This window comes from Drosophila hydei, unplaced genomic scaffold, assembly GCF_003285905.1.
Source record: "Drosophila hydei strain 15085-1641.00,03,60 unplaced genomic scaffold, DhydRS2 tig00000063-arrow-pilon, whole genome shotgun sequence".
Lineage (NCBI taxonomy): Eukaryota > Metazoa > Arthropoda > Insecta > Diptera > Drosophilidae > Drosophila > Drosophila hydei.
In genome coordinates, this window is record NW_022045657.1 from 555662 (window position 1) to 568704 (window position 13043).

Below are 13043 nucleotides of genomic sequence, written 5' to 3' on the forward strand. Positions count from 1 at the left end.
GATAATCTTTAAATGTAAATTTATAGCTAAATTTTTTAAAATTGTTGAGCCTTTTTAAAACTGGACAACAAATGTTTTGCCCTAGAAGTGACTTTTTGTCTTTCTCTTTTTCCATTTCATTTTTGGGATACAATTCAATTTTGCGTGACATGATGACCAGGAAAAATGGTCAAATGTTTTTCAACAATGTCATTTCCTTGATGTTTTCTTTTATGTTGTTAGCTAAAGAAAAAATTCAGCTTAAAATGGAGCGAAAAAAGAAATAGACAAAAGCAAACCCTGCTAGACTAACTGACTATGGGCATGATTTTTCGCTTTGCCTTTGTTTGATTCGGTTTATTTATCTTTTGTTTTGGTTTGTTTTTCTTTTTTGGCTGATTTGATTTGTTTTCGGGGTCTGCTTTTGTCCACGACTCAGTTTTCTTCTCTTGTAAATGCTCGCACTTTAATCAAATGCCAGCTAATCTTTTGAGCTGTGCTGATGTTGTGTGTTGTCCCTCTGGGATTTCTTTTCCTAGGCAGAGCAGCTAGCCGAAAGTCTTTTAACGCATTACGCATAGGCCATGTTGTGCTTTGCGGCTTGGCTGCAACACTTGAAGTAAATGCCAAAAGTGTTGGCCAAGTTAATTGTGCTTTGGTATGAAATTTCAGCTGCTGCCAGTGCTTAAATAATAATTTAATTAAATTCTGTGAAACCCTATGCATATTTATTATGCTGCTGGAGACACTGGAAAATTCTTCGGCATACACACTCACACACACGTATACAGAGAAGAGCCAAAGTCCTGCAGTTGTTTTAGTTGCATGCCAGACACGTTCTCAGCTTGCAACTGTTGTTGCAGCTGCTTTACATGTGCAACAATATGCCACAACAATGGGCCGACTCGTGCAGCAAGTCCGTGCAACGAGGCGTATGAGTGTTGACTGCCGCTAGAGTGTGGGCGTGTGTCTGTCTGTGGCTTATTATGCCATTGCATGCAAGGCCGCAACAAATCATGACATAAAGAAAGACACAAAATGTTCAAATTTCTATACACACATCTACATATATATTGTATATGTATATATAAATAAATATATATATGGGGTCGCATATATACGAAAAATGTGAAGAACATGCATGCAATTGTCTTTACACGTGCTTTATTGTTGCTGTTTTTAGTTGGCTAACAATTGCTATACACACACAGATACATATATAGTTAGTCACTCATATGCACGTGCTATTTGTTTAACTTGCTTCCGTTTGTCTGTTTATTTATTTACTCAACTATGCGGCGCCTTTTTGTGTTGCCTCATAATGTGTTTATGCCAAGTGTTTATCCAATAACTTTTCTTATATTTCTTTTTGTTGTGCTTTGTTGTGTTGTGTGTGGCCCTCAGGCTCGCTTCAAGCATTTAAGTTCATAAATTGCGCATACGCAGTGTGGGCCGGTGTCTGATAGAAACTCTATGAACTGACATGACATTAGCAAATGTGCCCGCATCTGTAGCAAAGCTTTAAATTGTTGTTTGCCATTGTTAAATGTTTTCGTGCAGTTTTTTTACGCCTTTTATCGGCGTTGCGACATTGACGCAATAAATAACGTTGTCAAAAACAACAGCAAGGCTATAAAATTGACGTTGACTACATTAGAAAATAGATGTTTAGAAAATGTTTCGCGTGTGCCATTAGCACAAATTGTATTTAATAAATTTTCTATTTAATTTTAGGTAAGCATTGTACTTTTTAAGTATAATTTAAATATTTTTCAATATAAATTAAATGAAATTCGAACAAAGCAAACAAAAGTTCTAAAGTTAAGATTTATTTTGTTATAATATATGTATAGTTTTACAATAAACTGTGTTAAATGATGTCTTGTCACAGAAAATGTTGTTATTTATTCGCTTTATCATTTGGTCAATTACTAAATAATTCAATTAGGAAAAGCCCTATATACATAGTTTATATATATGCACAACTGCTTAACAATGAAAGGTATTAAATACTCTACAAGCTAACTGCAAAAAGGCAGTCATCACAAATAAACAATACAAATTTGGTTTTACAGAGCACTTGTTTAATTGGAAACACAGGCATTTGGCACTCAAAGAGCTAATTGGCACTTCTGAAGAATTTACGTTTAAGGGCTTCACCTTAAAGCAGCAGGTGATATCATAAAATGTCGAAACAGACATCCGGCAAATTTAATTTAAACAGCACATAAACTGGTGGCTTAAAAAAAACGGATTTTAAATTTTCTTTAAGAATTTAAGATTTTTATTCTTAAATTTATTATTTATTATCTATTTTAATATTTTTTAAGAAAAACAAAACTCTGAAAAACTTATTCTTTCAATTTTCCAGTCATTTATATATTGTAGAGTATTTTATCTTCCATGTCAAGTCTACAATTCTACTTACTGACTTTCCTATTAATACATACATAAATTATCTAATTGTTTTGCATCGCGAAACAAATTGTGTCGAAAGAGAGAGAAATCACATGAGACAGTTTTTTGTTTTGCCGGCCATAAAAACCAGACTGCAGTTCGATCGGTTTTTAGTTGACAACAGGTAACAGGTAATAGCTGACAGGTAAAAGCTCATAGCTAATATGACTCGCGCACTTATCGTTATTGGACTTTCGCTGCTGTTCACTATGGCCCCAGCCAATTATAAGTAAGTAGTGAGTAAATAAGTGAGAAAGGTGAGAGAAACGATTTTTAGTTGTTGTCTTTTGCTTTTCACAGTTTTAATTCAAGCGAAATACTACGACTGGGCTATAATCCCACCTATGATCTGTGGTACTTCAATCCCAAAGGTAGACCAAGTGCAGTAAGTGAATCAGTCAAATCAGCCTACAGAAAACAAAAACCTGGCGGTGTTTGTTATGTGGACCCAGACACATGGTTTTTCTGTAAAACGTTTGAGCCGATAAACTAAGAGTATTTAGTATTGTGTTCAGGCATTACTCACGGCTGTTCAATTGAGCTTAAAATATTATTTCATCCATTAAATATACCTGCAAATAGAAGAGATTTGAACAAAATTAAAGTAATTTAATTTAATTATTGATATTTTATATAGAATATTATTTATATATACTATTAGCTATTTTAAAAGTTATCTGTCCGTATCTCAACAAACATATAGTAGAGGGCAGATAACAATGGAACCAATGTTTAACAACTTAAATGGATCTATTCAATCTACGCAATTACTGTGCTTAGTTCTATGAAAATTGTGAAAAATGCAGTCACTTAAACAATTCGCAATTTAATGCATGTATATATACCAAAAAATTTAATTAAATATTTTTAAAATTCATTTTTAAAGAACATATGATAAATTGCACATTTAAAATATGTACAAAATATGTTAGATACGAAATCAAAAATAAAATGGAAACAACAAATAATATTGCATGCATTTTTCCAGAGCTATGCAGTTTGGAGTAAAAGTATTAAATTCTCAACTATAGCCAAGCAAGTCTGCTTCCATTAATATCTACATTTTGCAGCGCTTTAGCAGCGTATATGAAAGTTATGCCAGGCCGAAGGAAATTGAAGTTGCAGCTGGTAATATTATATTTACTTTGGACGCGTTGGGTGTCGAATTGCAGCAACCGGTTTTACGAAAAAAATCAGCAAACTCTATGGCAAAGCTGCTAGACAGCTCGCAGTGGACTGCGAGGCAGCCAAGCCATTTCCATATACTTCATATTTATATAGGAGTATATATAGTGCATATATCTTCTACTTTTTTGTGGTACTGTGGCACGCTAAGGAAATGAAATATGAAATAATTTATGAAATAAGACGAAACGTTAGGGTTGTGCAGTCACAATTTATGTTTGTGCTACCAGATAGTAGTAGGTCAGGCTGTGGTGAAAGCGACTTTTTGATGGCTCACTTATTGTTATTGTTATTGTAAGCGTTAAGTTTTTGGCTTTATTAAAGTCAGAGCAAAAGTTGAGAGCTGACATGCTGAAGGCAACACAACGGAATGAGAAGAGCAACAAAACAAGCGGAAATATATTTCCATTGGTATTTCGAAGAATTAAATCGACGTTGAGATACCGTGTAAATATTTATCTAACTAACTCTAACTCTATGAAGTTCTGTTCATTTTCAATTTTTTGTATACATTTTTATGTTTAAGATGTGATCAAAATTTCTTCTATTAGTTCCATTTTTTATTTACAACTCATTCTTTGATAGTCTCATATTTGCCCAACAATTCAGATATTGCAAACACCCCCTACTATGCATTCTTGCAGGGTACATCTTGACTAGTCCATCCAGTGTTACATGCAACAAAAGCAGGCAACAGACTGCTCTTGCAAAATGAAGTGTGTGAAAACGAGTCCATTTATTACTGTTGCTGCTGTGCACGAAAAGAGGAAAAAAAGCAACAGCAAGGAAAACAAGTCAAGTTTCCGACAACCGTTGTCATCTGCTCCGAGTTCTCAGGAATTCTGTCATGAAGGCAAACTAGCAAAAAGCGCAAATGACGAACATTTTGAAATTATAGAGCCAGCTGGTTTGGCGGGAGTCACACCCCAAAGCTATGCAACAAATTGTGCCTCTGCGCGGCATATTATGCATACGCCGTGTGGCCGGCACTGCTAAAGTAAATAAATGTTTTGAATAAATTGCACAAAAACTACAACTTCAGTTAAGTCATTAATTAAAATAAAATTTTCCATTAACTTTTGCAAAACTTAACAGCCAAGCGAAAGTTTTTAGCTAATATTGAAACTACTAATTGGCTTTTCGTATATTATTTAAACTTCATATTGAATGATACAATTTTTGGCAAAAACTTAACAACTCTGGCATTGAAAGTTTCTCTACATTGCATATCTATATTTTTTTTTTTAATTTGATAACTTAGCAATTTCGTCATTCGCAAAGTTTTTGCGGTAGACCGCACCGAACTGTTTGCATCTAATCGAATTGGCATTTCGACTGCCAAAGTTTTTAGCACACAGACACAAGCACACCAATTGGCTTTCAGCTGGAAATCATAGAGCATTTTCACTGCATATAGCCCACACAAATCTGTAAAAAATGCATTTTGCAGCTTTAGTTATATGGGAACAAAGTGCCAAATAAAGCATTTTTCGTTTATTGTCCCTGTTACAAACACACACACAGGCACACACGCTCACATATTCCCATTTATGGGCTACACACCGTTTTGAGCACTCTGTTGAAATGGGAAATTGAAATTGTTTGCAGAGTTTCATTTGCGACCAGAACATTTTTACTCTAGCCAATTTTTGCTAGAGAGTTAGAGAGGAGTGCGTGTCGATAGTTTGATAAACGAATGCTTTGATAAATAAGAAATAATTTGTTAGAATTATACATAAAAAATAAAATATTCAATTTTTCCTGTAACTTGAAACTTAAAAAGTTGCTTCAGCTTAACGTGAGTATTGGCTCACATATAAACAATACACTCAAAAATATAATTTATATTTTATCAATATTTTATTGAAGCCATTCAAGTCCTTTTTGACAGTTGAGTCCAGTTTGAGTTTCCCCTTCATTGTGCATTTTTCAGCTCTAGTTTTGAAGTGATTTTCAACACGAAGCTTATTGCGTTTTGATGAATTTTACTGCCGATGAATTTGGTATTTGCTAAAGGGCTTTTAATTGTTTTCTGAGTCGAATGGGTTATATGCACTTTGCCAGATTGCATTTGGCATTGCTTTGGGCTGGGATTTTGTGGCATTTTAAAACGAAGCAAGTGGGACGAGCGGTTGCCCCGGGTTGTCATAGATCAGACGTTGCTCTTTGTTGGCTGCTTCATAAATATTTATTAATATTTTGAGTACGATGCAAAAAACCAGAGTCATAATAAAGCATAAAATTTCTAAAAAAATAATGGAAATGCCAACCAAAGCGCAGCGCAATCAAATCAGCTAGAAGAGAAAAATATGGAAATGGATGCACATAGAAAAGAGACGGAAAAAGAGAGTAAAAACTGAAAAGCAACCACAGTAGCAAAAGCAGCAGCAGCAGAAGCAACAGCAGCAGCAGCAGTAGCAGCAGTAGCAGCAGTAGCAGCAGCAGCAGCAGTATAAATCTAAACACTGTTGACAATAAGCAGCTGCAGCATCCATTCAGCTAAATCTACAAAAGATTTCAATCCGCATTTACGACAGAGTGCAACGAATTTGAGATCTACGGACATGTTATATATATTATTAAATCAATAATTTTATAAAAAATTTAAAATTTTATTTAACGTATAAGAAGAGGATGCTAAAGAATAAATTTAATCAATTTTTAAAATTTCTTTATGCTATTCGACAAAAAGCTGATTATTATAAAGCCTCAGTCAGTAAAAAAGCTTAATATTTTTATACACATTAATGTATAAAGATTTGATTTGTCTCTGTTTTTGCATACCATTTTCATAAATTTTCAATTTATTTTTTTTTTATTTATTATTTATTTTATTTTATTTATATTCATTCAGCATAAATATTGATTTAGTGTGGTTAAAATTGTTGTGATATAGTCATCTATAGCATATTTGTTTACTAATTGCTCACTATCATTGAGGCTAACCAAATAAATGAATTTTTCTCATTCAGTCCGTGCCATTACGGCCTGTGCCCACTGCATCTGCAACATTTATGTTTAAGTGAATCTTTTAACGTTCGCAATTGCCACATAAAATTTGCATTTCTTCTGTTGATACAATTGCGAATGCACCATAAAGTTTGCCCCACAATGATAGCGACAACCCTGCATACACACAAACACACACATACATATATGAGTATCTGCATACGCTACGCTTTCTCTCTCTGTCTCTCTTTTGTTATTGCTGCATTGAGGCACGTTGCTTTTTGCCGGAGCTGCCCTTGCCACAGCTTTCAGATCGCTTTGTGCCGGATATTTACGATTTACACGTATGCGAATGCAACGACAACGGCAAAGGCAACGGCTGCATCGACTACCGTCGCTGCTGCTGCCAACTTGAACGCTGCTTGCGGGCGTTAATGGTTCATGTTGTTGCCTGACAACAATAACAAAGACACAGCAGGACAAATTCGCACCAGCTGCAGGGAGATGGGCCGCTGCGAATACCCTGTAAAATTATTCTGTGTGGCCTTTAGCTCGTGTAACTGAAACAGTCAACTCTATCGATATGCATTGCAAACATTTCAGTCAGTCCAAAATACCCCAGGCTGGCAACGTTTACAGGGTATAGAGACAACAATGGCGCACCAAAAAGTGCCTACACAAACCCGGCATGGCAAATAGTGCGCAATGCGCTAGCTCCTTCAAGTATGCAGCACAAGTTCGCTTGACAATTATTGTGATGATGCCATTGAAATTCAATTTCGTATGCTGCGTATGCTGCACAGCACCAGTCCCAGAGGCCTGAAAGAAAAGTGACCGCTGCGTCGGGACGGGCTCCTTTTGTGCTACTCAATTTTGTTTACAGCATCTGAAATTCTCTGCCCCATACACAATGAGTTGCGGTCCAGCTCCTGTTTTTATGGCTCTGCAAGTGCAGCAGATTTTTGATTTATTGTTCTGGGTGTTGGCCGAACCTTTTCCTAGCTGAATGTGGGCACACTATGCATTTTTGCTCGCCAGAGGCAGTTTTTAAATTTCAATTAGCTCTTTGGTATTGGCTAGGCCTGGCCAGTCAAACGGAAAAACATTGCGATTGACAAAACATGCTTGACGACTGCAGCGCGTACGTATGCAGATAGGATGTTATTGATAGGCAGCAGTAGAGATAGAGATAGAGAGAGTGAGAGGGAGGGAGGGAGGGAGGGAGGTATTGAGTTTGAGATTGAGCCAGCCTATCGAATATGCAACTAGGACAGCACACTGTACAAACTTCTAGCAAGGCTTTACTGTCTTTACCTATTGACTATTCTATGCCATTCAGGTCAAGTCACGTCCAGTGGAACATAATTTGCTTTTATTAATTCATGTCTGTCATGCAAAACATGTGGTTTAGATTAGCATTTTTCTAGATTTATGAATGCAAAAGATTCGATTTTATTACACGTAGATTGCTTATTATATTATATTATCCCGAAAACAAAGACATCATATATTCCTGTAATTCTTTCATTTCCATTAAATTTACTACAAAATTAACTTGACAGAATCTACATTTATTTGTTAGTTAGTATTATTTCATATATATTTGGATTTCTTAAATATGCCTGAACATTCCCTGAGCAACGGAAACTCTGTACTTCACATCTTTTTCATTTCAGTCCGATGTCCACTCGAGTCTTTTGACTTCCTGTATATCTAAAATAAACTTAAATTTCCATGTAAAACAAATTTCAGTGCTCCTTGTAGTCTAAGCCGATGGTATTATACGTAAGCCTACTTAGGCTGGGTACATTTCTCTGTGTGGAAAAATACCAAAAGAGCAGCTCATAATTGATATGTGGACCGAATTTCGTTTATGGTCTGGTTTTGATTTGCTAACAAAGTGCACATATTTGTGTGAGTCATTAGGTAAAGCCAAAGGTCCTTTGCAGCATTATCAACATTATCGGGCATTTGAAGGCCACAGATGCCAAAGCAAAAACATGAGCCAAGATATCATGGAGAGCCAAAAACGAAAATATGCAAATTTATTTTTGTGCTTTCAGATGTTTTCTTTTGTCTGCTCTTTACTGGGATTTGACATTTGCACACATCCTGGGAGCAGCCCTGGCTCCTGGGTCCTAGGCATGTCTTGACAATTTGCACTGTGCTTCGGCTGCCCTGCGGCTGGCCCATGTACCTAGGTGTGCTAACCGTGTTGGAAAACGTTGCTGGTGTTTGGCTGCTGATGAGTATCATGATGCTAGCACTTGCAGACAGACAGACAGAAGCCCATACACAAGTTAAGCCACAGAGTTGACCTCAGAATCAATATGCATATAAATGTGGAGGGAATTGCAGAGTAGCTAGTTTCTCCACGTTTCGGCATCCGCCTGCTGGAACAACATTTGCATAAAGCAGCTACTGACAGGTGCCATAAGAGCCAGCCACCACATGCTACACGTGTATATCGAGTGCCACAAACCTAATTATATATGTTGAACTGAAACTGAGACAGGCACCAAATAAATCCCAGAGCTGTATCAGTGCAAAGTCCCAAATCCAATAAGTAAATCCGTAAGCCAAAGCAAAAGCGAACCGAAAACAGAGGAAAGAATGAATGAAAAGAACAAAGAGGAAAAAGAAAAAGATGTCAGTAAATGAGCTGCTACGGCGTCAATTGCCAGCACAACAGACACACACACACTCGCACATATACACACACACACACGCATTCTCACACACACACATTATGTCACCGATCCCAATGAACATCATAATAGTAAGCTCTGGGAATATATAAAAAGTGTGAAAAATATGTGCGAATACATCGGTAAGCTGTAGACCGTAGTCTAAGGATACCCTGTAAAGTAAGCAGTAAACAGTATTCTAGAGTAGTATAAGGTGTCTATTATTATGTTGTATTAATTATTTATAAATTCCAATCATGCCTTTTTTGTGTTCGCAATGGAGCATCTTATGTAAAGCAACAGCTGTGAAGTGGCACAGCTAAGCAAAGATTCTCATGCAATCTAAGCTGCTTTATTATAGGGTATCTTAATAAGCAATATGTGCCACGCAATATGACGGGACTACCAAATAAAAAACTACTTGGCGCCGGATGTGATTAAAAGTAATTAAAATCCGAGCTTTTCTGGTGATGGATTGCTGTAAGCCGATGACAAAGTCGACGTCTTGTCAACAGTGATTAATTAATAAGCATGCGTGTGTCTCTGTGTGCGTGTCTTCCTTTGTTTACATTGACTGTGAATGCGAATCAATGTTCGGCAGTAAGGACATAAGCCATTCTAAAACCTAAACCACAAATAGCTTACAACATTTCAATGAAGAATTCCATAATCATAAATATAAATTAATACCATAAGTATAATTGTATAATTCAATTTAACCAGTACTAATTATATTGTATATATAAATATATATGTATTGCTATGATATGCCGACTTGATATTGTGAAATGAATAGCAACAAAGTCTGTTTACAGCTTAATAATTCTGTTTAATTTTGTCGTCATTGTCTCCTAGTATTGCAGCAGCATTAGTTGTTTGGGAGTTTGAGTTGAGTTGTTTTAAAAATATTATACAAGTCACTGTGCGCTGTACACGCTCTTTAATGCTGGCTCATATTCGCTTAATGTCAGTCCGAGAGAGATCCGGGTGTTTTGCTGAGTAGGAGAGAGATGGCTATGTGGTCTCTGCACATATGTTCGTTATGATTTCGGTAGGTGAAAGGAAGATAGCGCATCGGAAATTTGTTTCAGAGCACAGTTGTAAATATAATATATATTTAAATTTTTTAGCAGTTTTTAAGCTGCTTTTCCTGCAGTTACCGTAATGCTACAATTTTAATTACAATATTTATGTACTCATTGAGCAACTGAATTGTTAGCTTTTCGCACTCCTTTCCTTTAAGCAGCTTACTTTAAAAGGACTTGCTTCATAACATTATGGCTGCAACCCATTCAAACTCAATATGCGTCAAAGCACTCCAACAACAACAATAATGCCAACAACTAAATTTGCATAGCTGTTTTGTAAACTTTCGCAGAAGTCTCACTCATGTTATATATTTTTGTTGTTGTTTTTTCAAAAGTCCTGGGAGCAAAAACTTTCGTCGAGTGGCTCTGCATTTGACGGACTTCGAAATTTGATAGCCAAGTAGCGTTCTGCAGGCGACTTCATCTCAACAACCGAAAAATAAATAATAAAAAAACTTCTCATACAATAGGAAAAAATGAATGGCAGCGCGTTAATATTCAAAAGCGCATAAAACTTTCGGGCCTCAAGCCCTACGGCCGAGTACCTAGCGAAAATTTGAAGCATTCGCAGTTGAGGAAAAGTTTTTGCGCACTTCACGTTCCCAGAATTTTGCATGAAACATAAATAATAGTTCAAACCCCTGAATATTTGTTCATTCTAAAAAAAAAAGAAAAAAGAAAAAAAAAACATTTTTTTGTTCGCTTTGCTGGACGGCACGCCCGCGGGCCACGCCCCAAATGAAGCGGTGCTGCGGCTGTGAGCTAAATTAAAAGTTCGCGAATTTTTAATAAACTGTGCTCCACTAAATGCCACAGAGCCAGGCCAAAACGTTTTGCGGCCGGCAAACGTTACGCATACGACGTGTGAGCCGGCGGCAAATTTTAATTGGCTTGCCACGCTGGGTGTTTGTGTGAATGTTTTATTTATTTTTTGTTTTTTGTTCAGTCCATTTGCTGAACGTCGCGACAGTGTGTGTCGAGTGTGGGTGGTGTGTGAGTCCAAAGTTCAAGGGATTCTGATTTGCCGTTGGTTTGATTAAAAACTTTAGATAGTTTCCGTTTTGTTTCTTCTTTTTTTGGATTCCTTCTCGTTTTTTTCCTTTTGGAGTTGGAATTTTGTTTGGTTTAGCTGTTTACTGGGATTATTGTAGCAAGTTTGTTGTACGAACAACTTGACGCTCAAAATTGGCCGCACCGAACAATTACATTGTCTGTAAAGTTGGGCCTTTGGGGTTGAGTTTCCGCCACTTTGGGAACGTTGGGTGGAATTTGCTCGCGAGCATTTTCTATTACAATAGTTTTGTGCGGGGCTGAGAGCCAGGTAAAAGTTTAGGTTTTTAATTAGTTTTAGTCGCTTAGTGCTAGGGCAATTTGTTATATGAAGCTTCAGTTTAATATATATAAATCTTTACAGCTCAGCTGTCGACTCTGCGGTTGATGGGGGCCTTTGCTGTTGTTATTCTTCTTCTTGTTGTTAGCATTTTCTTATCCTTTTTCCTGCCGGTTTCGCCTAATTGGCAGAAACTTGTGCGAAACGCTTTGTGGCAATTTGTAAGGAAGTGGCTAAATTCTACGCTTTCTGTATGCCAAAAGACTGGTTAAGAAAGTTTTTGCTTAGATTGGTTTACGCCAAAATGCAGGCAACGAAACTCACATTTGATTACCCGGTGAAGCTTAAGACATAAATATAATATAGCATAAGAATCTTAGAGAGATCTTTATGGTCTTACTTTGTTTCAAAACTGCAGGGAATTTTAGCTGTCGAGAGCTGTGCAACAGTTAACTTGCTTTTCATTACAAATCAATCAATCAATCAGGATGATGTCTAAAACGCTTAAAACTTTCAATTGGACTTGGCTGCGCTTGAGTTGAGAGTTGGCAGCAGGTTGCCTTGCACGATTTATATGCGCGCAATGCTTATCTAGCGACCGATCAATAAATACACAAAAAGCTAACAGTTTATAACCATAAATATATTTTGGATTGAAAAAAGTGAGCTGCACCTGAAGTACGCTCAATTAGCAATGTTCTTAGCTAGATTGCAAATGCGGAACCCTTAAAGAACTGAAGTTCATTTATGTGATGCTTAATGTATATATTCCTTGTGAAACAAGAAATTGCTTTTACGTTTTCTATACTTAAGATTGTACAATTTGAACTGACAGCTGTTTGGACTGAAACTCTATTGCAATGTCTATCGCGTACTTGACAAGGCACTCACTTGGCTGTGAGTACATTTAATGAAAGCGAGCATGTTTTCATGTGAGTGGGTGTGCCTGTGTGTAGGAGTGTGTGCTCGCCTGTTTGATAGCAAACATAGAGCAATATCAAATAATGCACATTTCCGCATCCGGTGTAAAAATATCGGCGCCATTTCGAGCCCAAGCTCTTTATATAGCAAATATTAGCTCACTGGCAGTGCCTTTGCCTCAGACTCTTTCGTGCCAGCGCTTGTTATACTTGCGCGCTGCGAGATGTCCTGGCAAGTGTTTCAAAATAAACAGCTACCAGTGTAAATTGCCTTTGGGCAAGTTGATGCCAATGCTCGCAGCAGACGGAGCTGCCTTTGACTGAAAGTTTTAAGACTTGACTTTACACGCGTGTGAGATGAACTGAAACTGTATGTGAATGTGTGTATGAGTGTATTTGCCACATCCTTCTTGCTGTTCTGCCACTGCTGCCATTTTGTTGCGCCAAG

At 36.9% G+C, this 13043-nt stretch overlaps 2 protein-coding genes across 3 annotated transcripts in view; one reads left to right on the forward strand and one right to left on the reverse strand.

Annotated features, from left to right (window-relative positions):
- LOC111602042 (heparan-sulfate 6-O-sulfotransferase 3-B) overlaps nucleotides 1-13043 on the reverse strand; it is a 92742-nt gene that overhangs the window by 16472 nt on the left and 63227 nt on the right. The gene's annotated exons all lie outside the window — the stretch shown is intronic.
- LOC111602045 lies at nucleotides 2561-3017 on the forward strand. Its single transcript, XM_023318956.2, has 2 exons — nucleotides 2561-2665; nucleotides 2737-3017. Exons 1-2 carry the CDS (start codon nucleotides 2601-2603, stop codon nucleotides 2927-2929), a joined length of 258 nt encoding a protein of 85 aa, XP_023174724.1. The 5' UTR covers nucleotides 2561-2600; the 3' UTR covers nucleotides 2930-3017.